Source organism: Plodia interpunctella, chromosome 24 (genome assembly GCF_027563975.2).
Source record: "Plodia interpunctella isolate USDA-ARS_2022_Savannah chromosome 24, ilPloInte3.2, whole genome shotgun sequence".
In the NCBI taxonomy this organism is placed as follows: domain Eukaryota; kingdom Metazoa; phylum Arthropoda; class Insecta; order Lepidoptera; family Pyralidae; genus Plodia; species Plodia interpunctella.
The window spans coordinates 1,373,252-1,401,245 of record NC_071317.1 but is presented as its reverse complement, the minus strand read 5'-3'; the positions used below and the strand labels follow the sequence as shown (position 1 = coordinate 1,401,245).

General features: G+C 34.9%; 1 protein-coding gene across 1 annotated transcript in view; it reads left to right on the top strand.

The window, feature by feature from the left end:
• Window positions 1-4,630: 4,630 nt before the first annotated feature.
• The window catches only part of LOC128680628 (homeotic protein empty spiracles-like), a 30,795-nt gene continuing 7,431 nt past the window's right edge, over window positions 4,631-27,994 (top strand). The window contains exons 1-2 of the mRNA XM_053763903.2: window positions 4,631-5,634; window positions 17,520-17,692. Of these exons, the coding sequence (XP_053619878.1) occupies window positions 5,184-5,634; window positions 17,520-17,692 (624 nt within the window). The 5' untranslated portion in view covers window positions 4,631-5,183. The remainder of the gene's footprint in view (window positions 5,635-17,519; window positions 17,693-27,994) is intronic.

The following is a 27,994-nucleotide window of genomic DNA, read 5'->3' as shown; positions in this document are numbered from 1 at the left end:
AGTACTAGTCGAATATATATATCTTCACCATGGATTTAGTAGTTAAGTACTTTAAGTACCTACTAATTCCATGATTTATACTGCTATATCTAAATCTATACTATTATATAAAGAGCTATATTTTATCTCAAAATTCCCACGTGAGCGAAATCCCGGGCAACATCTAGTCCTAAGTAATATTATAAATGAAAAGTAAGTTTGTTTTTTGTTACCTCTTCAAGCTCTATCTACTCAACCAATCTTCTTGAAATTTTGCATACATTATAGTTTAAAGTATGGAGAAGGACATAGGGTACCTTTTATACTGGAAAAATAACTGTTCCCGCGGGAAAACACGTGAGCGAAGCCGCGGGAAAAAGCTAGTTGATAATAGGTATATAGAGCATTTTTGCAACTGCAAAGTCATTATTATACTTTGGTAAGAGCCATGGCCCATTGCTCCGTCGTATTGACGTCTGTCGACAGACAACGCAGAAATAGCATGAAGTTTCGACGTACCTACGTCAACGCATGTCAGTCACAAACCTATAGAAAACAACGGAGCTACAACGTGGTGCGTCGTCGCAACGGAGCACGACTGAGCAATGAGGCGTGGCTCTGAGGTGTCCACGGACTGCGGTGTTTACTTACCATCATCAATCCGCATGCTCTCATGCCCTATACTATAAAAAAAATCCACGATTGGTCTAGTCTATTTCTAGATAGTTCCGAGTAGTCCTTCTGAGTAGTCTTAGTAGTTGAACTACTGGGAATTTTCCTCCAGATCTTCTTTCTTACGTAAGTTCTTACTCAGTTGTCTATAGTAAGGTTGAGGGAAGGTCGAAAAGTAACTGTTGTCAAAATTTTCATTTAAAGTTTAAAATTTTAAAAAATACCCACCACACTTCTATAAAATAACAAAGCCACTCTCGATTAAGTCACCTTTCTAACAGAAAATAATTATCCAAATCGGTTCACCCGTTTGGTAGCTATGATGCCACAGACAAAATGACATAAACACACACACACACGTCAAAGTTATAACATCCCTCTTTTTGTGTCTGGGGTTAATAAAACTTAGTCTCACTAAGCCCACCTCGCTAATTGATCTAAAATCTCAATGAACCTTAAATGCCTCTGGCCTTAAACATCTGGTTTGGTCTAGGCATAACGCGATTTAGGCACACTGCGTATGGGTATACAATGAGCAAATACACTGGGTACTTAAGTACTTATACGGGTAAGCTCATTCATAGGTCACAGATACCCTAGGGTCCAAAACAAACATTCCTGAAGGAGCTAGATAGCCAAGCGTGAGCGCAATCGCCAATCACCCACAATCACCCAATTTGCGCCGCTCCAAAGTAGGGTGATTGTGTGTTCAGTAATAGGTAATGATAGGACGAGTAGGTGCTTGCTTCGTGGGATAAAGTAGGGTCATAGACTTATATTGTAATAGACTGGACTAACCCATCTAACTATTATTATAGAGAGATTAGCGTTTAGTTCAGTTTGAGAGAAACTACCGAACCGATTTCAAAAATTATTTCTCCATTAGAAAGGTACATTATCCAAGATTGCTATAGATTATATTTTATCTCAAAATTCCCACGTGAGCGAAGCCCCAGGCAACATCTAGTAATTCATAAAAACGTTAAAGCATAAGCGTTAAAGCTATATATGTTTTGTCACTGTGCACTTTATAATATTTGCCATTGACAGAAAGAGACAAAACCTACTTTAGCTTGATGTATGTTTGTAACTTTTATATGAATAACATGGTAAATACTCTTCCTTTTTTTGGGTTGCCATATTCAATATATCAATGGTCTGACTACTAAGGATGTCTGTGTGAATTGGAGAAGAAAAATTTGAACAAATTTGACAATAGGTAGGTAATATAATTAATAAGTAAAACGGTTTTACGTAACACACATATAGGTAACTACAGGCGCATTATTTGTCTCCGTATTTATCAAAACCATAGATATTGAATGTTTTTCAAACGTGAAGTGTATGCTTTTAAAGCCAAGCATTTGAGATTAGAGGTATTTTACCTGTTTGTGTCGGTTGTAATGGTGGGACTGGATACAAATTCAAATTCAAATCATTTATTCAGAAATTAGACCTTCACAGGCACTTTTTCTCGTCAATCTTTATATTTATAGTTATTTCTCACAAGCTACAAACTACTGGCATTTCGGAACGACCACTGCTGAGAAGAAATGCCGAAAGAAACTCATTTGAACAGTGTTGGTCCCTATCCCTATGGTTGGATACCATCTCCTAATCCTAGTTACATTTACTACTGGAAGGACCACTGCATGGATATTATCGTGCTGTGGTCCCGTTTGCCAAAAGTGTACCGTCTAATACATAAAACTTTTTTTACATTTGTTCCCAGCAGCATTTTTGTTTAATCTAGTTACCTCCTAGGTACTGTAACAAGTCAATGGCGCTCAAAGCAAACACAAAAACAGCATCGCTTTACAAACACTTATATTATCTCACCTATCGTGACTTGATTTGAATTCCTAAACACCGATTCAGACTTGCTGGAAATCATCATAAATATACTTAACGCTTAGATACTGTGCTATATTTAAAATGCGACCTAATTTAACTAAAGGTACGTGCACACCGACCGCGAAACGGACGCACACGCCCCATTATGCTAGCTGTAAATCAAATTTGCCGGATTCGGCATACACTTTGACATACGTTATGACATGACATATGTTATGACACAAGCATAACCAGATTGTGCACCCAGGATCGGCTCGCAACGTGTGAATCCTCAGCGGTTTACTTTTGTAATGCGTTGAATGCAACACGATCTCAATGACGACGTTAAAAGCTTGGGGCGAAAATGAAATTTTTTTGTAAAAAAGACTTTAGTTACAGTATTACATAAAAGTTCTATATAAAACAAGGACTCGATTTTTTCACAGTAATCAGAAGACTATTAAATTTTTGGGGTGCCTGTGCAGGTTTCCTCACGATGTTTTCCTTCACCGGAAGCAAGTGGTCTATGAAAATTGCTAAATACGTGAGTCAGATTGATATACAAACATATATTTTATCAGCGATAAGTCTTGTTATAAGCAATTGTAATAAGTTGAAATAGGGCCGGGGTAAACGTAAAAAATTACCTTAAAATTTTGAAGATTCGTGGGTAATTTTATATCCCGGCTTGCCTTGGAAACGCCTGCCTTGAGAATATGAAAAATCTTTCTTACGAAAAATCAAACATTTTTTTTTTATAACAATTTGTTTGTATGTTTGTAGATGTAGATATTGAATAGGTCCCGGGAAGTGGTAGGCGTAGGTGCGTGTGTACCTTCGATCTTGTGAGATAAGCAGTGGCGGGCGCGGCCGCCGGCCGGATGGGTGACCCAAGATGATAATCTCTATAACCCCAGAGTTGGGTGCAATGAGCTGATAAGATTTTGGTGCATTTTTGATGTTGTGAGAAACTTAAGAATGCTGGCTGCTCAGACATACATGTCTGAAGACCTCGGTGGCGCAGTGGTAAAGTTCTTGCCACTGAACCGAGAGGTCCCGGGTTCGATCCCCGACGATCTTTTTCTGAATGGCCCGGGTCTTGGATGTTTATCTATATATGTATTTGTTATAAAATATAGTATCGTTGAGTTATAATCCCATAACACAAGTCTCGAACTTACTTTGGGGCTAGCTCAATATGTGTGGTTTGTCCTCATTTATTTATTTATTAATATATTTATGTCATGTTTTCTGATGATCGATTTAAAAGTCATTTGAAATGGATCGATAAAGAAAAAAAAACATGAGGATAAATTTAGAAAGTATGCGCACGCCGTGAAATTTGTTGCGCCAATTCTTCTTCACCTCTCGACCCCCTTAGATAGGTATATACCCGCCATAGCGCTATATAATTAACTTTGTGTAGTTTTGAAAGCATTAAACAAACATTTTGTCATAGGCATTTTTCATCCAAAATGAAAATGAACTAACTAACCTGCTAACCTAAATAGGTGGTATTATTAATCTAAGGTGGTAAGCTCAGAATATAGAAAAGGTGATATGATATCAAATACTGAGCATAAGGTGGTTATAAAAGATTTTTATTGTTGGCATTTTATTTTAAACGAAAGCATATCGTAAACCTACAACAAACAATGTTATGAAATTCATATTTGTTAGTTTTTTATGCAAATATAAAATAGTATTGCCCACTTAAAACGCGAATACAATGACGTTGTAAATCAAATGCTATTTGAAATAGAGAAGTTTAATTCCAAATAATCTATAAATCTAAACTAGCGATAAAGCAAGCAAATAATTACAATTTTATAGGAAATATTCATAAAACAAAAATCAATCACAGCAGTTACATACTCGCTCGAACAATAACAATTTTAATTAAAAAATCAAACTATTTACCAAACACTGTTTAGTTTATAACGGCGTAAAATTTGCGTGAAATTTAATCCTTATCGGTTTAATTTAAAATTAAATCAACAACATAAAGTAATCTCTGGCAACGGCAACAAATTTAAAATAATTAAAGAAATCGACCGGACTCGACGTCCGTTACGTAGCGCGACTGCAGTCCGCAGTACTCAGGGAGAATTCGCCGTAGCTCTCGCCATTAAAGTGATTAAAGCTAATAAACCATCACAGTTAATTAAAAGTATTGCACTCCAAAAGCGGCAGCGAACAGGCGCCCGCGCGCTTCGCCAAAAGCGAGCAAACCGAGGCTGAATAACCTACCCAATCGCCGCACTAATTGAATCGTAACCAGCAAAATTCAAAAGCACTCTCATCCTCATTGACCCGGACAAATCTGATGTAATACCCCATTTGACTGGTTAAATCATGAGTTCTTAACACAAACCGCCCACTCGGAAAGCGTTCCGAATTCAAATAACACCTCTACACGCCTTTTGACCAATGGTGTCTCGCATAACGGAATAAAGAGTGGCAGCATAGAGACGCGTCAACACCCATCGGATAACGCGGACCAATAGCGGGCGAGACGTCCATGTTCGTTATTTTTTTTATCCCGCGCTACGGGCGTCAATTCAGTTCCGAGGCTCATTCGGTCGCGCGCCACCACGGCGTTCGTATCGCGCGTACGCGTCACGAAAATGGATTGTGCTTTGTGTGACATGTGCTTCTGAGATTTGGTGATATTTTGTGTCGGACTTGTGTGCAAAAGCATGATGCCTCTCGCACCGACCCCTGTGGTGGCGGTGCCATCGAAGCCGAAGATAGGATTTAGCATAGACAGTATCGTAGGGGGTTCAGAAAGACCTAAACATGCGTCGCCGCCTTTGGCAAGTCCAGGCTCGCCTTCTCCTGTGGCGAGTCCTAGAAGTCCATCTCCTCGGCCATTGCTACGGCCAAGTGCGTTGCCGGCAGTTTTTCCTTCGCCAGAGTTGAAGAGACTACCTTATCTGGAAGCTCAAAGTCATCATCATCAGTTCCTAGCGCATTTTCAAGGGGCAGCGTTGGCTGCGGCATTGGCACACCAGCAGCAAGGGTTCGGAGGTCCCCTGCCGCCTCACCCACCGCCGCATCCCGCCGCGCCGGTGCCCAGAGAATCATATCAACTTTACCCGTGGCTTATCAATAGACATGGAAGGATATTTCCGCATAGGTTTCCTGGAGGTAAGTAATTTAAAAGTTTTAATACTAAGTGTAGAAAACTAAAAGTTCGAACTCGTAATACGTAATACTTTAATTTATGGTGTAAAGTTCATTCAATAAAGATCCGGGAGTTAGGTCCACATACTAAGAGGTCATCTAAATAAAGAAAACACCATTTAAACGGTTAGTTATTAGACTGAGATATTTTCCAAACGGCTGATTATAATATTATAAATTACTTAACTATAGTTAAGTAATTTATTATAATCAGTCATATAATGAAGATAATAAAAACAATGTTGATACTTTAACTAGATCAATGGCATTTGGTGATAATCACTCATTAATGCCAAACAGAGAAACTAAGAAGAAAGTTCAATTTTCTTATTAGAAAACAATATTCAAGTTATATCGTGTTATTAGATATGTAGATTGTAATTTATTATTATGTATTACCATAATAATTGAGTTGTAAAAACAGATGATGTGCCAATTTTGATCACATTAGTCATTATTTATTGCACATTAGCATATTAATGTCGAATTTGGTCTTGTAGCTTACAGGAAATTTAAAGAAATATTATAATATTATGCATAATCCGCTTTGTTTTTGGTGACAACTCATACCTACTCATATTTTAGATGTTGCTAAATATGCTGACATTTTTTGGAAATAACGAAACCACTTTTACTTGGTTATTTATTTATAAGTACATAGTAGGCATATTTGTCACATTATATAACAAATATATTTACATTTATTTATCAGAACAATAAAATAAATTCGATCAAAAAAGTGACAATTGTGTAAATATTTCCTGTCTCTCTTTTTAAAATATTTAGATAAAAAATGTAAAATTAGCCGGCGGAAATTGAGTCGAGTATTCGAGGATTCAAACTTTAAAATATTTTAATATGTTTTATGTACTTTTTGCATAGTTACATATTTTTGAAAATAATAGTAATGAAAAAATTATGGAATCGAGCGGGAATTGAACCCGCGCCCCGTCGGGACAGTGCTCTTGACCATTGTGTTTTCGAGACCATGCCAGTTCGGATAGTCAGGGGCGCGGGTTCAATTCCCGCTCGATTCCAGATTTGTTTGATCTCATTATTGTTTTCAAAAATAAGTTCAAAAGCATGTGTGACATGTACCTATAACAAATCCAGTTACATATTTTACTAATAGGTAGATTTATAACTTTTAGAAAAGAGTAACTAATTTAATGAAATTAGCTTATAGCTAATAATATATTTGTATCTAAATTAACCTCGTACGCGTACGCGTAACAATGTTTTTAATCTTTATTAGTCAACTTATAATTTAACAACTTCTAAATTATCATTAAATTTTATAAGATGTGTTTATATCATTAGTTTATGAAAATAAACTGTGACAAAATTAATGTTTTCTTACAAAAAATCTTGGTAGCTTATCTCGGAACAAAACCATTATGATAAAGGTCCGTTATCTTCGACCGTAAAGAATGTTGTCTGAAAAAAAAGAAAAAAAGCGCGCGTTAAATCCTTTTTTCATCGAATTGTTTTAGAGCGCGGTCGACATGACGTTTTTACGCAGGCACTTTTTTTTGCTGTTTTAAGGATTTGAAATTCGAAGAGGATTATTATTTTTTTCTATTCTCTGCGGCCTGACTCAACTAGGGATTTAAACAATGCTACAAACAGATTAATTTTAATCGTTTTGTTTATTGCATTGTTTCGCCGTTTAATGTTATTTGTGTTGAAATTGTTAAAGCGTCCGCTTTCTTTACCGTTAAATGATTTTTGTTTATTGGCCCTCTTTTAGGATTTTGGACCTAACGGTTTTGAAGTGATACTTATCTACATGATTTTTTAAGCTTTAGAATTGTTCAGTGTATCTATTGCTTAATTATGAAGTACCTATTATTTTTTGTTTTATTCCATATATATTTTAAAACATATAGCTTTTTCGATATACCTATAATTTTATAATATTTAAGCATATATACTTTTTATGAAATGTATGTATGTTTACATTATTAAATAAGAATTATGTGTTCTATTGCGTTAGGTAAACACTTTAAATTACAGCCAATTTCTTGTGCCTAATTATATATGAATTTATTCCTATTGCATGTTGTGATATGTACCCATATTTTCTTAGCTAATGAACACAATATCACACTAACATTTGACCTTATTTCATAATTACCAATAGATACCCTGGACCTTTTACTTTGTAAGAGCCATTAGTCGTAATTAAGGAGATAACTCAATTATAGATAATATAATGAAATTGCGGCCGATATCAGCTGCTTCGTACATGTTTATTAAACTGTGATTGAGAATGAATGATTTATTAAACTTTAATTATCGCAATGTTTGGTTAACCAATAACGTGCTTAAATCCTTTACGTTTAACTTAATATTTAAACTCGATATTTTTAAAATCATAATTAAGCCGTTTAGTTCTAATTAGAATACAGTTATGTCGTTTTTTTTTTCGAATATGTTATCTTATAACCTAAGAATGAATTTCACATTTTTATTTAAAAAAGGCTTACCCAAAACACAAATGGCTGAACTGTAGGCATTTAATTACATACAAAAATAAATAAAAAGACGACAATTTCGATCCTTGCACAATACTAACTTTTTGTACAATGTTGATGACATAACAACTTGGCACTGAAACATAAAGACAAATTGTTTCGAATAAAAAAAAATGCAGTAGCTACAAAAGTTTAATAGAATGCCATTATCAATGTCAACAAAGACCCTATCTATTTCAACCCTCAAAAGAAAATATTATCAGTCAAATAACGTTCGGTAAATAACACGGCGCGTCCCTAGACCCTTCACGGCCAATGCTGCCACCCTTATACAATAAAAATAATATTTTTATGAGTCGAGCACAATGAATGCAATTTTAATTAAACCGGCTCAACGCGACCATTTTTTTGTACAATTTTCGAATGGGGTACAGAAGAATTTGTTTTAATTGAAATGAGATTATTGTTAATATATATTTTTATATGATACTAGATGTTGCCCAGGGCTTCGCTCCCGTGAGCGATGATTTTCCTTTCATTTCCTTTTACCTTTCTAATGGTATAAGAATTTTTGAAATCGGTTCGACAGTTTCGGAGATTACCCGCCTCAAACATACAAACTCACAGTCAGAACGCTTATCTCTTTATAATAATAGTATAGATTTTCGTCGTGCATTTGGAGCTAAAAATTACTTTATTTTGATATACTGCTGCAAAATCTATATATATAGTATATTATGACTTGATGACCTCGGTGGCGCAGTGGTAAAATTCTTGCCACTGGATCGAGAGGTCCCGGGTTCGATCCCCGGTCGGGTCATGATGGAAAATGATCTTTTTCTGATTGGCCCGGCTCTTGAATGTTTCCCATAACATGAGTTAGTATCCCATAACACAAGTCTCAAACTTACTTTGCGGCTAGCTCAATCTGTAATATAATATACTATAATAATGTGTATATATATATATATATATATATATATATATATATATATATATATATATATATATATATATGTATTATATTAGGACAAATCACAGTAGTAGCTAGTTTAAGTAGGTATATGTTTCACTCAATAAAAAAAAATTAATGAGAAGAAGAAGAAAAAAATAACTGCATCTAATCTACTATCTAATAATCTAAACGAAGAAGTATTTTGACTTCCATTCACAATATGTTGCCATGATTTATTAATTTAATCCTCAATATTTAGTAACTGAATTAAATCACCCAAGCTATTGAGATTAATTTTGGGACGGGCATCAATTGATATGTCAATTAAATGACATGGCAACTCTGTGCACCGAATGAATCGCCACATCACTACGTCGTTATGTGGTTGGTAGCGCATTGCCACTCACATTTTCGTTTCGTTACGCGCCTTTTTACTTAATTACCGTAATTGTTGCTTGATTTTTTTCACAGTACACATCCAAAAAGGATTGAATGGTTTATAATTGGATGTAATTTGAGTCTACTTTGTTGTTACGCTGGTGTGGGACGATTAACTGACATTATAAAGCAGCGATTTATAATGGTTGTTAGGTTGGGCACTGACGTAGTGATGTAGTGGTTAGACAAATGATTTACAATCGAGTCGAGTGGTTGGTAGTCGACTATTAAGATTGATTAAACTATTTTGTATTGTTTTGTAGTTCATTTCAAGTTGCTTTGCTGAACTCTTTTAATTATTAGATAACATGTTAGTAGATTTTCGTTTTCGACTATATGTTCCCTATAAAGTTATTTAGAGTAGGCCCTGAAGGAAGTTGAGAATGCAGAATGTCCTCATATTGCATTCTCAACTTCCTTCAGCGCCTCATATTGTAAATCGTTTTGTACTGTGTTGAATATTCTAGTGTATGTATTGCACAAATGCTTTGAAACTAATTTAGTGTTCGTCGGTTTGACAATATCCAATTGTTTCTTATAAATAAAGACACTTGTGGTTAGGAAATTGAAAAAACAAACAAAAATAATAAAAATAAATGTTGATTAGAAGAAATTGTACCTACTACAAAAATCAAATATCACATAATTTTTCTCTACCACGAAGAAGTAAAAAGGAGGCCTTTGCCCAGCAGTGGGATACCATAGACTAACATAAAAAAACTTAATAGCGAAATGTATTGCTAATCTTATTTAAGCATATTTTTGATAACATAATAATTGTTTATATAAAGTCATCAATTTTATATATAAATTTGTTAAATTTATATATATTTTTTCTAAAAAGACCAAGGGCTATAGAGAAATAGCAGAGAATGGGAGAAATTACATAAGTGTATTCGTTGGTCGGCCATTACTTAGTTTAAAATCATTGGTGGAAGTAGCAAAGATCAATTGATTAAATGAAACAACATACAGTACCTATAAATCTTACAAAGCGTCATCAAAAACCGATTGTTGTTGAAAATACTTTATCTGACAGATAACCTCGACAAAATAAAATCGTAAACGTTTTACGACGTCTGATAATCTTTATGTTTGTTCTTCAGAAACTTTTAATGACTTAAAAACTGTTATAATTGCTTGCATTTTGTGATAGTTGTTTTATTGATTTGTTTAGTCAAGTTCACTATCTTTGGCTTTTATTTCAATGATAATTTTCTTTTTTAATAAATGATGAATGACTTTACAACAAGTCGCTTCCCGCTGTCTGTCCCTATGTACGCTTAGATCTTTTAAACTATGCAATGGGTTTTGATGCGGGTTTTTTAAATAGATAGTCTGTCTGTGATTTCTTAGGAAGACTTAGATGTATAATATATTATGATTTTACCGAAGAAGGCGCGTTAGTAAATCTTAAATGTGCGATTGAAAATGGAGTTTAACATAAATACATTTAGTTATAGTACATTTAGGTCTGCTTAGTCGTTTACTTTTGACACTATGGTCGTGGTAGTGCCAATAACGCAGGCATGGGATCTTCTGCATCGTCCCTCTACTGGGCTGAAGTTGCTATTGTAACGCCTCTCCACTTTATGTTGCTTGCATTCCAAGTGTACTCGACTACTGGGATATTATGTAATCTGTGACTGGACTATGTATTAATGGGTTACCCACTGTTTTTAGTGTCTGTCCGTTTTATGTCCATTTATGTAGGTAAGTACACACTTGTATCTATTGTATTACGCATATATAAGTCAATAAAACTTGTCAATGTGTGTGTGATGACAAAGGATTTACCTTGCCAACATTGGACATTTAAAAATCGCTTCTAGTCGACCCGTACCATCTTTGTTTTGATTACACGAGGCGACTCGCTCTTAGCCATATTTAACAAAAACAATATCAGTGTTATTACATTACTGTTGTTTATGAGATATATTTTATTTATAGCATTTCGGGTCAGTCTGATACTCTGATAGTTGGTAAATATACTTAAGTATATTAATTTATTTATAATTAACTAGAGACTACTAAAATATTGTATTTGAGTAGTAAATTATGTGGATATAAAACGATACAAAATCGATTTGACAATTGCCCATGACTAGCACAGCACTATTAATTTTTATTCTCATTTTTTAAATGTTTAACGCCAGTTTTTTTTATTAGTTGATAAAAAAGTTACATTTTAATTTTTACCAAATGTAGCCAATATTGTTAATTTTACAATAAATTATTGTTTTCACTGTATTTTATTTGTTTTAAATCTTAGACGAGCTTAAAGATCGACACGTTATTTTTATGTTTTTAGTTGTATGATTTTTAATCGTCACAAACTTTCGCATTCATGATATTAGTAGGATGGATCTAAAAGGCATAAAACGTATTGCATCCGGCTCAAAAGTTCATCTGTATGTGTTCCGTGAACAAACGTGCTACAATTTACTTGGAAAATTGAAAGTAGGTAAAATTTTTGAACTACAAAATTTTATATATGAAATTACGATTTTATATACTAGTGGTTTATATAAAAAATACCTAAAAATATTCAGCGTAATCTACCACCACCATAAAAAAAAACGCATTAGCAAGTATACTTATTTGAAACTCATTAGTGATCAAACGTGCCAGCAAGTAATACTTAAAAGCCATTAAATTTTTATTGAAAATGCTAATATACGCTATAAACGCTTAAATGTGCGTAATCTTGCTAACGACGATTTAATTATAAACTTTGCTTGTGTCAACTCAAATGGACGTTTCGCGTGACTACTGTGGCTAAAGGCCGTCGCACACAGAGTCTACTCGAGTGTGCAGCGAGAGCGGCAGCGACGGCTTCGGCGGAGATGCGGCCGTGTTATTGTGAAACGACTTGTTTGACGTGGGGCCCCACTAGAATAGGACCATACCATATTCTCTCGTGGATGTCGTACCTGGCGACTAAGGGACATGTGTCTCATAGAGGACGCCCATCAACGCATTGCAGCCATAAAATCAGTTCCAAATCTCCAAAATTTAAAGGTTAATTTTTTTGACGTGAATGCAACTGACGGGATCACGCGAAGATAAGAAAGAGAGAGACTGATTGTGACTGGTGGCCTATGTAATTATGACTTCCATCAACCCCACATACAATTTCCTACAAATATTGCAAACTTGCAAAATGCGTTTATGCTCCTGTGAAAATGTCGAGGTAATAATCCTAACAGACAGCACTGTCTTAACTTTCATCAAACTCCATCTAGTATATATATATATATATATATATATATAGCCCTAACTAAAAACTTAAAGCGTGGTCTACCAAAAAATGGAACAATTTTAGAAAGTAATTTTATCGTCAAATATTCAACAGCAACGACGTCCTCACGGGGCCATATAAGTTTGATCTTCTGTAGCAATTAATTTCCTATACTTTGGTGTCGTCTGACTACCGTGATATGAAAGTCTGAAATAAGAAATAGGTGTTCTTTTTTGAAAATTAGCATGACGTTGTTAGCATTGTGGTAGGCAGGTGCTTACTTATACAATATTATTTAATCCAGAAAATAGGTCTGACAAGGCTAAAGTAATCGAAAAACAAAAACCGCTAATCTTTATAATTTTGAATATATTAAAATAAAAATGAACACATACATTATTTATATTTAATTTGCCATTGTATATTATTTGCCAATTAAATTAAATAAGTTTATTTTTCCATGGCAACATTCAAGAAATATTTTGGCCCATATACGGTGACCCTTATTTCTCGATTGTACAATTAAGAGTAATGTGTTTCACACTTGAATAAATGATATAAGAATATTTAGCTTTGTCCTTATCTGGCGAATGTAATGGAGGAATTATTTAATAAATACAGCACATAACCTGGCCAAGTTTATTGCATATTCGTCACTATTACGAATGCATTAAGGTTCTTACAGGAATTAGAATTAAGAAATTAAAATCATAACTAAATAAATAAAAAATGCTGGTCTTTGGGATCGTCTAAGATTTAAAACTAATAATATATCAATAAAATATCAGTTTATTGTAAAATTAACAATATTGGCTAATTTTATGTAAAAAATATAATTTATAGATATTGTATAAAATATTTTAAAAAGCTTTATTGACCTATTAAAAGAAAACTGGCAAACACATCGGCGTAAAACATTTAAAAAAATTACAATAAAAATCAATAGTATTGTAACTAGTCATGGAATTCAAGAGATTTTTTTCGATGTGGAATCTACCAATCGAAATTTTGAAATTATTTTGGCAGTTGAAAGTCTGCATTGCATGCCAGAAGGCTGTTTATGATTTAAAAATGTAATAATAATTGACATTCGTGCATAGATAGCCCATGGAATTAGTAGGTACTCCGTGATGTACTTATCAAATCCATGAGATAGCAATAGACGCAGTAAAGGTCATTGATGGAAAATAGATATAAGTCTCGGTCACGAGAACACAAATCGTCGGTTAAGTTAAAATAGTTTGTTTAATGTCAAATTGTATCTATGACAATTTTATATTTAGAGATGGCGTGAGAGGCCAGTACAAGGTGGATAGAAGATTTACCTACAGTTTTGCTTGGCATACGCACTGCACTACGTGACGACAACACTAGTCCTGCACTGATGACGTATGGTTCTACGCTACGAGTCCCGTTCGATTTCTTTGTACCTTCAAAGTCAAAGAATGAAGACGCCCAATTCATCCGCCAGTTCACAGAAACAATGTCAACTCTATCACCTGTACAGAGAATAATCGCATCGAGTAAGAACCTCTTCGTATATAAGGAATTATCAACATGCAGTCATGTATTCGTCCGCAATGACACTGTGAGAAGCCCCTTGATAGCGCCATATGACGGTCCATACAGAGTGATAGAGCGAAACAACAAATATTTCAAGATTGAATTGCCACTTCGAGCATCCAATATATCCATAGATCGACTCAAACCGGCACACATAATCAAGCAAGATGACGACGTAGCGGCAAACGCGCAACCGAGCCATCCCCACTCCTCGAAACCCGCACCAGCAACGAGTACATCTCAGCGCTCACTATCTGCTCACACGCCGAGTGCGCCGCAACCACGTATTGTCAAGCCGGGAAAACAGGAAACAACAACTATGCCGAAGATATCAAGACATGGAAGAGTAATCAAACCTTGTGTACGCTTCGCTTGAAGGGGGATAATGTGGAGCCCACAAACAGTTTGAATAGAAACAACGCGACGCGACGCGCGCTCCGTTCAGCGCGCTCCCCACCACCGCGCGAGTTGTGCCGTGATGCGAATTACGTGTGCAGTATCAATGTTGTACTATAAATATATGTAAATATTGTAAAATAAATTATTCTACTTCCATTCTTCTCATTGGCATTTTATTTCGAGTAGTCTAAGCACACTACACATTCAAAGACAGATTCTTTTTAGTTCATAAAAGTTTTTCAGAAACACAGTACTTAACCACATTAGGTACTGCAAAAGTACATACACACAAAAATACTGTGTGTATGATTAAAATCAAATTAGTTGATCCTTTCGAACAATCTATCAACTTATGAAATACTCGTATGATGTAACGAAGCATTAACAAACTAACGATTATTCATATTGCTGTATGATTATAGATAATTTAGCTTTTTCCGCGGTTGCGCATGAGTGGTTTTTGTGTTTGACTCGCCTACTTAGTGCATAATGTGTTTGTTCATGTTTTTTGGATTGAAATAATATCTTAAGTAAAGGTAGTGAATTTGTATTTTTAAATTAGATCTTCACAGGCACTTTTTATGTAATTCTTTTAATTATATAGTATTTCTATAAAAGCGATAAACTACTAACATTTCGGAACGACTGACTGCTGAGAAGATTACCAAGAGAAACTAATTTAAACAGTGTTGGTTCCTACCATACCAGAAGGCTGGCTGTACATTATCGTGATACAGTTTGCCAAAATTTTGCGCATTCGGTAGGATACATTGCTGGTTTCTCATTGCGGTTAATAAAAGCTCTACGCATTGTTCATGCATCCGCATCGGAATCAGACTTCGATTTGTAAAAGTATAATAAACTAGTTATTGCCCGCGGCTTCGCCCGCGTGAATTCTGCGAAAGCGGAATAGACAGTTTTCATGCAAACTTTCACGTCCCGTTATTGTCATTTGGTAGTTGATTTTAAGATAAAAAATGTAGCCTGTGTTTGAACGGGGGTCTTTAACATGCATACTAAATTTCAACAAAATTGGTCGAGCGGTTTAGCCGTGAAAGCGAAACAGACAGACTTTTGCATTTAGAAGATTACATACAAGAAGGGACTTATATCGTAGCGCAGGCGCTTAAATATTTTGAAATTTCAAATGTAAACTTAGAAAACTGTCATCGTTTAGTTCCTGTTTACGCCGCTAGATGGACAAACGCGATTAAAATGGTATTAAGCGGGTACTTACAAGTGTTACCGTTTTACCTACATTATCAGATGGGTAATCAATCAAACTGCATGAAAAATGATGTAACGAAATGCGTATTATGCAGTTCTACACGCACTTAGTTGCACTGGCAGGCGAATAGTTTTTTTTTTCGGGTAATTATACATATATATATTTCCTTTCATCAGCACTTGATCATAATCATAATATGTTTCAGTATACCTTTTGACCATGTACTTTATTGTGTACTTACATTTCGGCATTTCTTCTCAGCAGTGGTCGTTTCGAAATGCTAGTAGTTTGTAGCTTTGGTAAACATCATTTAATTTAGAATATGACGTGAAAAAGTGCGTATGATGGCCTAATTTCTGAATAAATGATTTGATTTTGATTTTGCGCTATAACAATTTTACACACAGACAGATGGACAAATAACAAATTCAAATTCGTTTTTTTTTTGTGATCATTTTTCATTTTTGATATGTATTGTGATAATGTACACTATGTCCCGCCACAGGGCGTATAAAATTATATTACGAAAATTACAATTAAATGCAATAATATATTTAATAAAAATAATTTATTCATATATTCGTTGCATCATATAGTGTCAAATTTATTAGAATAACGTCTAATTAATGTCAGGTTTTAAATATGAATACAAATATTTTAATATACAAAGTTACAGATTCAGTTAGCGTCAAAGTAAGTTCGACACTAGTGTTATGTGGGATACTAACTAAGAGAGATACTATATTTTATAAAATATATCTATATCACCAATCAATACCACTCATCTCTTCTATCTCTCATCTGACGTTCTTCCGGTTGCTTCAGCCATTGAACATCGGAACCCAGGGTCCTACCCGTGTCCGGAGCCACTCAATGCTTATTCTCTTTGAATAATTTCCCTAAAGGCAACCTTAAAACTATGCTTTAACCCTTAGGCTATACTTTATAAGAATGTAGCAATATGTTTTACTTTATGTTTTAGAAATTAGTTACGTAAGTCTTTGTGTGTTTTATATTTTAACAAGTAAACACCAAAAAACGATTTATTATATATTATTTTAATATTTTAATTATGCGTTAGGTAGGTAGATATTGTACAATTTCCTTTAATTAATTTATAATTCACAAGATAATTTACTACGTCAGGCAGGCGGTCTATTGTAAAATCACGACCGAATCTTCAAAATTTTAAGGTGATTTTTACGCTGACCTCTGGCTTCGCAGCGTCACACCCCTGAACGAAACCGAGAACATGTGGAGATGAGAGATGAGAGAATCAATACCTGAAAGCGAAGTACGAGTTTGTATTTCATTTGTCACTATCGAGTCGATTCGAAGTGAGACGCAACGAACCAATTACAGTGCGCCATTGTGACGCAGCGGCAATCACATCGCAATGTGATTGGTTCTCAGCGAATCGACTCTCACTACGAATCGACTCGATGATGAGATGTAAATATTTTAATCGCACTACGCTCATCACCCTATCAAACATTAATTATAGATTTAGATGTATGTATTTAAAAGATTTATTCATTCTGGTTCCAGGTCCGGATATCCCAGGTTTTCTCCTGCAACCGTTCCGCAAGCCGAAGCGGATCAGAACAGCTTTCTCCCCGTCACAACTCCTCAAGTTGGAACACGCGTTCGAGAAGAACCATTACGTCGTTGGTGCGGAGAGGAAGCAGTTAGCCCAGGCGCTTAGCTTGACTGAAACTCAGGTCAGTTGATACTTAACTCATCGAGTGGAAATGTCTTCGACCAGTGTGGTCCAGCGGCTTGCGTAAACCAGCAATTAAGCAGGGAACAAAATGTCTGGCTATGCCGGCAAGAAGTGCTGGCTTGATGTCGTCAAGGACGATGGTTGAAGATGAGCTGACAATAAGAGAAGGGGAAGACCGTGAGATATGGAGGAAAAAAAGGAGGATAGTTGTAGCTGTGACCTGTGTCTGATGTATAGATAAAAAAAAAATCTAGATTTTTATAATTTTTCGAAGTGAAAACTTCTTTAGCGGCGTTGTGCACTTTATGTGATGGGTAAAAAATGTTAAACTCGCGTCAGGACACGTGACCCTGATCGAAAATTCGTAAGACGTCAAAAGTGCACAACGTTAATATTGACCACTGCTGAGAAGAAATACCGAAAGAAACTCATTTATCAATGTCAAATATTCCGAAGCGCGATAGTGATAAAACGTATTTTAGCGTATGATTTTTTTTTGTATATATTTATAATAGGGGCAGAGAACAATGCAGTTTTAGTAGGGTCTTAGTTAATAAATCATTGTAAAATTTGAGGACCTCCGTGACAACCACGGGTATGCCCACTGTCTGGATGTCTTCAGTTCGATTCCCAATTAATTCCAGCCAGTCGCGGGCAATTATTTGTAACTGTGATTACAAATATTTGTCTATGGTTCTGGTTGTGTTGTCTTTATTTGTCTCGCGACACAAGCGAGTGAAGCTTATATGATTCGAGTGTGGGCCATTGAGTATTGTCCATTTTATTTCATATCTGTCTGTCGCTTCGAACACACCGTCGGTATGAGCACACTATATGTTACGTTTCCCGACCGTAACACAAACACGATTCCTTTAGAAACCAGGTTACGCGTTTAGCAGCCACACCCGATATCGTGCACTAATCACTATTGTACCGTTGGCAAAACAAATAATTTATAAAAAGGTAATATGTAAATATTAGCAAACAATGTCCACAGCAGCGTCTGTATGTCTGTTTGCGATTAACTCCATCATGGATTTTCATGTGAGAGCTAGAGAGTGACATAGCTTCCATTTTTATCAATAATTGTTTTTTTTATAATGTCTGCTATGTATTGATTAAAAAATTAATTCTTCAAGAAACTGCCAATATTCGAAATGAATTAATAAAATTTATCATGTTATTATATATCGTTTATCATTATATTATATCACCAAATTAATAACAAGAATAATGCACGTAAATGCATATAAATTGCATGGAGATCATGTTTACACTAGTAAAATTTAGCAAAATTGAAAATCATTCTTGTTCCTCAAACTGGAAATTTCTGAATCTTGGGAAGTTAGTCTCGTACAAAATTTTGTTATAATAACTAAACTATTATTCAAAGCATAATTTCACTTCATTAAAGTACAATAACCTCTATATTACCAAGCTTCGTAACTTTGAATTTTTTTTGCTGCCATTACCCGCTAATGAGCCGACAATTACAATTTTTTTTTTGCCTCATTTCAAATGCACTGAGTTCGTTATTTCAGCGTTGTCGGGTAACTTCGGTAATACTTCTGTAATTACCAATAATTATAATTGTTTACTCAATCACAATAAACTTCAGTGAATTTAAATTTATTTCATGCTCGTAAATGAATAAATAAATACTTTGCTAATGAAATTATTATTACTAATAATTCTGAAAATGTCTTAAATAATACCTCTTTAATTATCGGCGGTGGAAACGCTCCGTTTGCGTTCAAAAGGGCGCTGGTTGCAATCCGAAAAAACAAAAACAAAAACAAATGAAGTTTTTAATTAAGCACTAATTTAAATAAAACACTTTCCTTGTGCAAAAAAATCCTACTAACAGTTTGATATCACGCTAATCTTAATATTCTATACATATTATCGTACATATAATTTATCTTATTAAATATTAGTTCCGTACCGCTCGGCAAATCCATAACAAATTATATACCTAAAACTTCTTCAAGAATCACTCTATTTAGGTTCACTGTCAAGAAGCATAAAAATTTTAAGCATAAGTTAGCATATTGTAATTACTACTAATTATAATTTCGCATAATACTAATAAGTACAACAGTTTTTAGCATATTCATGTAAGGTCATTATAAAGCGGCTTACGGATGGCCCAAGGGCCACCCCCGCCGCACCTAAACCTACACATATTATGCTAAAACCAAATTAGGTCTAATTAATATTATGCTAAATAAATTATGCCGATTTCATTATGCCAATCCATTTTAGGACAAAACACATTATGCCAATGAAAGGGATCCCCTCTATTTATTTGAAAAAAATCTCATCAAAATTCGTTACGTAGTTTTAAAGATATAAGCGTACGTTGTTCATAATGATTAGTTAACAGATTTGAGAACATCATGACAAATAAATAATTCTTCGATCTTTTACTACGATCTATTTTCGCAATTTTTTCCATAAAATATATTGTTTAAATATAAATAAATATATTAGGACAAAATCGCACAGATTGAGCTAGCCCCATACTAAGTTCGAGACTTGTGTTATGGGATACCAACTCAACGATACTATATTTCATAACAAATACATATATAGATAAACATCCAAGACCCGGGCCAATCAGAAAAAGATCATTTTCCATCATGACCACGATGATATGTTTGAGTATTAAATAAAGTTATTTTAAATCTAGATTCACCTATAGTGCCAATTGTTTATCAAATTACACCGAGTATCAATGAAGCGTCGCTAACTGGCAAGATACATGTTGTAAATGTTCATACCTAATTGATTCCTAGTCGATAAAAAAGAGTAGGCTTGTAATCCACTGGACCCGAAGACATAGAGATATGGTATGATATTCTTATCGAGTGTTGCAATATCCTAAAAAAAAAAAGACATACTACTATCATACAGTATACATTATACAGGGTGTTACAAAATAAAAATATAGGTAAATATGAAGTGGTAAAAAATTACAAATGATACAATTGCTGTGTGCTTTTGGAGACTGTCAATTTGAGCTCATAATCGCACTGCGAAATTGTTCAAAACATATTTGTTAAACAAATTAAAAATCCCCCGACCGATTCAATATTCATTTTGCTACAACTTTTAAACGGCTGAACCGATTTTGATCAAACATATCTAAGAACCACAGCATAAAAATTAGCTATCAAATAAACAAAAAAGCATCCAAATTCACCGGTTGATGAGCCACGGTGCCACGTACACAGATAGACAGACAGACACATTTAGCAGTCAAACTTATAACACCTCTCTTTTTGCGTCGGGGGTTAAAAACTTGGAAAATGTTATATATGGTTTTGTTATCTTGTATCTTGTAATGTAAATCAACCGTGATACCGTGATTAGCTTCTGTAGAAGAAAAACATGAGGAAATCTGTCAGTCAGATATTTCATATCACTTGAAAAAATAGTGCAACAGTTTTAGCTTACTGTGAATACACACGTAATGAAGAAGCGAATGGAGCGTGCGCAGTTTACTAGCTCTGGATAAAATGATACTAGGGTCTGACCAACATTTAGTAATGAACACGGCACATTTAAATAAGTTTAATATAGAATCCCTACATGTCCAATGCAATGACCCGTATTTAAAATTTTACTAACATAGTTTTGTTTGTCTCTTACTACTTAATGTAATATGGATTATATATTATTTATGTATACGTGCACAGTTTGAAATAATTTTATTCATTCATAGAACATGCGCTTAGCATATCTGAGCGCAGTGCTGGATGCGCACCTTAAAACGATTTGAGCAACTCCGTCAAGGTCCAATAGGCAGTTTATGATAATACGAATTAATTGGACAGCAAACACACGGGCAATTAGTAGGAAGGAACTGCCAAGCCTATGTTTTGTTAATATTTCCTAGATTAGGGATTTTAAAGTGGTCTTTAATTTGTATGCATTTATCATAAATTATTTTTGTGGCGTTGTGGTCCCGCCCTAGGATAGGACCACTCGAAATACTCTCGAGGATTTCGTACAAGGCGACTAAGGGACACATGCCTAAACAGCTGATAGGTAACAGCATCCCCAAAGAAGGTCGACGTCAGACAGGCAGCCGGTTGTGAAAGCATAGCCGAATATTCGAAATTTAATGTTTGATTTTTTACCATGATAGGGACCACTAAATACTATTTAAATGAGTTTAAGAATAAACAGATAAAATTTATCCGGCCAAGTGCGAGTCGGACTCGCGCACTAAGGGTTCCGTATCATTATCTATAAAAACGGCATAAAAATCACGTGCTGTTCTGTTATTTTTTGTTGTTATAGCGGCACACAGATATACACCACCTGTGAAAATTTCAACTGTCAATCACGGTTCATGAGATACAGTTTGGTGACAGACGGACAGACAGAAGGAAGGACGAACAGTGGAGCCTTAGAAAAGACTCTTTTTCCCTTTGAGTATGAAACCCGGGAAAATAATAATGTTTGACTTAATGACAAGCTCATAAGTAGAAAAATATTCAGCGCCGTGCATTCAGAATCCTATTAAGCACACTTATATCTAGACTTCACATCAACATACGCTTAAACATTATAATTAAAAAAGACTAACGTACATGTATAGCAAACATATTAACGTTTTGCATCCGATGTGGTGTGTAATTTACGTAATCATTCAAAATTACCGACCCACGGCTTCAAGCCATCAGGCGCCGTGTACAAATACACGCCTTGCGGCCTTTCTTACTTTTTGGACCTTCTTCGAGAGAATAAATACATACTAATGATGCCCGCGGCTCGGTTCGCGTTTAAATGGCTATGTCACTCTTCGATCCTTTGAAGTACGACACCAATAACCAATGTAAACTCAATCGAATGTTCCGTTTTTGACGTGAAAGATGGACATAAAAAGCATTTTCTGCAATGAAGAATACGACTCTCTCTCTCTCTCATTTGTGCGTGTTCCCGGTATCTTCCTCAGCCGTTGAGTATCGGAGTCCGGGGTTCCGCATTCTTACTTTTTGTCGGTATGTCGTCGGTATTCGTTGTCACGCAATTTATCGACATCAAGCCAGCACTTCTTCTGGATTTTTTTTTAAATTGGAAATTTCTTTTATATTATTTTTTAATTTAATTATTAGGCACACAAACATATTACAGACAATACATTAAATTTCATAAATAATTTTAAAGGAATCTATAATCCAATACAGAGAATAAGAGACCTGAAATAATTTTATTAGAATAAGTTTAATAATAATTTAAAATGATCTGAAGCTTATTGTCATTAAGGTTAATTGTAAAGGTTAGGTATTACTATCAAGATAGTTACGGTTCATTTTATGACAGTTAACGAACTTTACACGATTATTGCATATGTAAATTCATGATTTATTCAAAACATGATTCTTATTAACACTTTTTGTCCTTATATATTATAGTATGTCAATATTAATTATGTAAACTGCTATACCTGAAAGACTTAACATAATATTAACTAATAAAGCTAATTATCAGCAGTTTCCAGACTGTGAATCTTACACTTGAGGAAGATATTAATCTATTTATGGAAACCGCATGAAATTATGTTCAGTGGTTTTTGATTTTATCGCTTATACTACATAGATACACTACAGAAGACTGTAGTGGACATTTGTCATTGATAAAAACATAAGAAATTATATACCAAAAATTTCCTCAAAAATCACACTATCTAATGGTAAAAACTGTACAAAAATCCGCCCGGTAGTTTTTAAGTTTGCCCCGAACAGGGTTAGTAGAGGACTTTGTTTTATAATATGTAGTTATTGTTATTTTATATTTCTATGCGAAAGATTGCTTCACAACTAAATCACTAGATCAATTGTGATAAAATTTTGGTTTTAGATAAATAACCGAATTTCACAATCATAGAATCATTAATGAAAGTATTTTGAAAACAACAAAAAAGAATTGCAATTGTGTTTTGTGATATTATAGCATATTTTTGACAATTTTCATTACTTAGTCGGGTCCCCTTTTATAGTAACTTTTGCCCCAAAAGCACACAAAGCTTCCCATTTAGACCTGAAAGTTCTATTCACCCCACATTAGATGCAACTCCGATAGATTGCGACCCGGAAATGGAAAGCAGTGCTTAGCGGCGCGTCCGCTTCGCATTACCCACTTCCGGTCAAGTTAAACTTTATGTGGGCTGCGATTTTGGTTCTAATGATTTAATTGTTTGAGCCTGTGCGCTTTTGGCATAAAGATTAACCCTCTTATTCATTACAAATAAAAGCGGTTATAACGTCCGTCTGTGATCGAAAGGTCCCAAGCTCGAATCACATTCGTGCCATATGAGTTATACCAATCTAACTCATGTTTTCATAGGCCACCACTTGCCCATACAATTATGAAGATTCGGTTTTATTTTTTTGACTGTACTCTTGTCTGACGTCAGCCCATTTTGAAGTGAAGAAGAAGAAGAAAGAAGTGCACGCTGTTATATCTTCATCACTTACGGACTAGACAGAGCTAAATCATACAATCAGAAGGTAGTCATCTGATACCAGTTTACTTAACAGTTTCCAAGATTCGATGCAGTGTGGATTCAATAGATAATGTAATTAAAAGAGCGTAAAAATCATAGAATATACATCATGAAAGATTCACATAGATAACTATGAAGCGTCCAAGGGCGTCATAAATTGACGTCACCCTATGGAGCTCCCACTGAGTACCGTGTTAACAGCGGAGTGAACAGGGAACGGAGATAGGATTTGAGTACATTTGATTATACTAAGTAACTCGGTTCCTCAGTCATAGCGCATTAATCCAAATATTTGCTTTTCACAAATCTGGTCTTTTTCGTTTCACAACGGTTGAACGGTTAAATAACAATTATGCTTCACAACGGTTGAATAATATTCATTTACCATTTATTCCTTGTCTATATCTCTCTCTCAAATTTGAATGAGGATGTTCAGTTCCATTTCCTTCACTTTTGTGATGTACTTCAGTTGTAGAAGTTTATGGTCTACCTGACCGAGCCAAATTTTCCATCACATCTCGACCACTTTTGAAAGTTTTGTACCAATTGGCGATGGAAAATTCAAGACTTACTCTTTGTATGATGTTTTTGTCCACAAAACACACACAAGACATGATTGGTATGAATAAAATGAACGCTGTATTTAATATAAATAAAAGACAACTCGAAATTCGCGCCAAAATGGAAAACAGTTGTGCCGATCTAATAACAATAAACAGAAATAAAAATTTACTATGAAAAATAAACATCAATTGCCGATACTTTATTGACTGAATGCAAATAGTAAGTTTAAGATTATTTCTCGCGCGATATTTCATCTACAGATAGATGTAGACATTCAGACGTTGTAAATCGAATCGAGTCACCCCGCCCCCCCGCTGGGGCGCGTGTTAACAGCGGCACCCCGCGGCCACGCCCTGTGGGGACGTGGGGTGAATCGAGACAGGGGATTTGGCGTCTTCATCCCTAACGGGGTAGATAGAACCTCGCTTCAAGCGGCGTTCCTGCGCTAGAGTATGTCCACTTCATACCCTGTTACTAAGGCGTTGATAGGTATTTCTAAAGAGGGATGACTAGAGAGCATTTCTAAAGAGGGTTAACTGGGCCGGTCATAAAATCAGAGTTAGGCATTTTGAGGTTTAAGTTTTGGGCATTAAATTTACATTGAAACGTGATAATTGTTTAATAACTCGCATGGTTCACTTTGAAATATTTTAATTAGCTACTTTTGTGTTTGCATGTACTCGTGCGAAAGTTTGACAATATCGTGTGTATTTTAAAAGTGTACTTTGTATTTTAACGATTGTTATTATGTAACAGCTGTTAAGTTTTGAGAATACTGTTAAGTTATTTTGCGGTTTTAAAAGTAATAATCAGACCTCTGGATTGTGGTCTACATTTCAATATATTTACCATTGAATAATATGTATTTACCATACCTAATTATGGTGTAATAGTGTCATTAAAAAACGATGGCTTTTTTGGAAGCGTTATAATAATTATCACTCACACATCAATCACATTGATATCGTCGGCACCCAGGGTTGGCATTATTACATTCCTCTTTCATTTCGCATCTTCTTTGGCATCCGCAGTAGTCAGACCATCATCAGCAATTAATTTAAGAACTTTGTTCTTGTCCGTGGAGCATTTTCCATCTAATTCTGTCCTCAGCCACCGATTTCACCTCCCTATACGACACGAGCTCTGCCTTCTCTTTTATTTCATCTAGGAATGCCCTTCTTGGCTTTCCTTTTCCTCTTCTTGCTAGCAGTCAGACCATTGACACGCATATCATCCTTGATGACTTCACGCCAGAATTAATAATACTTGCTTGTTTCCATCAATTGCTGATAAAGTATGCGAGTATAGTATGTAACAGGTGGCGTTAAAAATTGTTTTTTATAAGTATTGTATACGACAAACTGAACAATCCCATCAGTCCCGATTTATGTACCGTTAGTTTTGTCTGTGAGATTACAATATATGTCATCAGAAAGTGATGAAACAGGCCCTGAATCTACCAATGGTAATATTTGTAAGGATCTGACATTTCACGCTAATAAAATAGGTGCTACCAGTTAAAATAATGTGCACCAATAAACCTCAAATTGAGTTGCAAGTTACGCCCCATGAAAAACCCCATTACTGACCCGAAAATGTAGCTCATTCCCTCAGGAGAGTTTCGCGAAGGAACAAACAAATTGGCCTTATTACGTGGGGAATAAAGTTGGGGTTTGAATGACAGTTAATGAGGGATGGTAGATATCCGTCATATAACCCTTGTGTCTCAAGGGAGGTGTGTCGTTTGTAAATGCCACGATTTGTATGTTGTTCTGTGTCGAAATCTCCGTTAATCTAGCTGCTTTTTTTGTTTATTTTTCGTGGAATTCGACAATCATAAATGACTTATAGATTCTTTATGTATTATATGAGGCTCTGTCGGGTGCCCTTTGATTCGTTTCAAAATATTGTGTAAAAATATTGAAGTGTTCTTTTACAACCCGGTGTCAACCCTCATTTAGAATGTTATTGTCGCCTATCATCTGCAATATGTCCCTTTAGTAGCCTCGTATGATTGTTTTCATAAATGTGTGTGCCATACACAGAAATATTTTATCAAATTAAATATGTATGTAGTCACATAGAGTTATGTTCAAGTTTGTGTTTGTTTTCAATCTATCTTAGAGGAAACATTTCTAGAAGCATATTTAATTTTCGTTGTTTTTCCTAATTCTACACAGAATTTTATGTAGTTCTCTCGATTGACTTCTGTGATCGTTGCCATAATCTTTTAAATCCTGTTTAGAGGTACGTATGTGAAAACCTTAAATGCGACTTAACGACGTAATAATAACAGTACAATCACCGACAGATTCGAAACAAATGACTGTGTAATAACTAACTCGACTTGGTAGACACAATGTTGCCAACATAAAATAACTGACACGTTGCCAACCTAACAAACACTTTTCAAAATCACACAATGACAACAATAATTTAGCATTCGAAATGTGAAAATCTGTAAAGACTCAAATTAAACTTTATTGCGTGGTATTACAGTTTGTATTGGTTTGTAATGAATGAAATATTTATGATTGGTAAGTATGGGATAGTTGGCAGTAAGAAAGGGAGTTGTGTCGTAAATATATTATAAAGTGTTTAACAGATGTCATGACAAAGACATAACAGGGTTGTAAAATGAGTTAATGTTTTTGCATACTCATTTAATAATGTGAACATTTTCAGTTTAATACTAAGAAGATGTCTTATTATATTGTTCAAACAGAAACCTATCAAATGAACATATAATTGTTGGTTTAGGACATAAACATTATTTTTCTTACGTAGTTAGGTACTGATATTTTTAAATGCAGGCATTGTAATGCGTGTGTGGTTGGATTTGCCTTTAATCATGCATCTATCACTGAGTATTTTATGATGTTTGCCACACATTAATAATAATATTAGGAATAAGTATCTGAAATAGCATTTTCATAGTGTAAATATTATCCGGAACCACAGATTATTTTCTAGTACAGTCAACAGCACGTCAACCTATCGAAATTCATTGCAATCTCGCCGCTATTGCCGCGTCATAGGCTCGTGCTGTTGACTGTACCCGAATTTCCTTCAGAAGTGGAATCCATAGGCGGATCAGATTTTAACTAGATATTCTAGAATAACATTTCATAAATACTCACCTCGGTGGCTTTATTGTTTGTCGATTGAGGATTTTATTGCAATTTCACACTGGCATATTTAATGAGGGAATAACTGTCA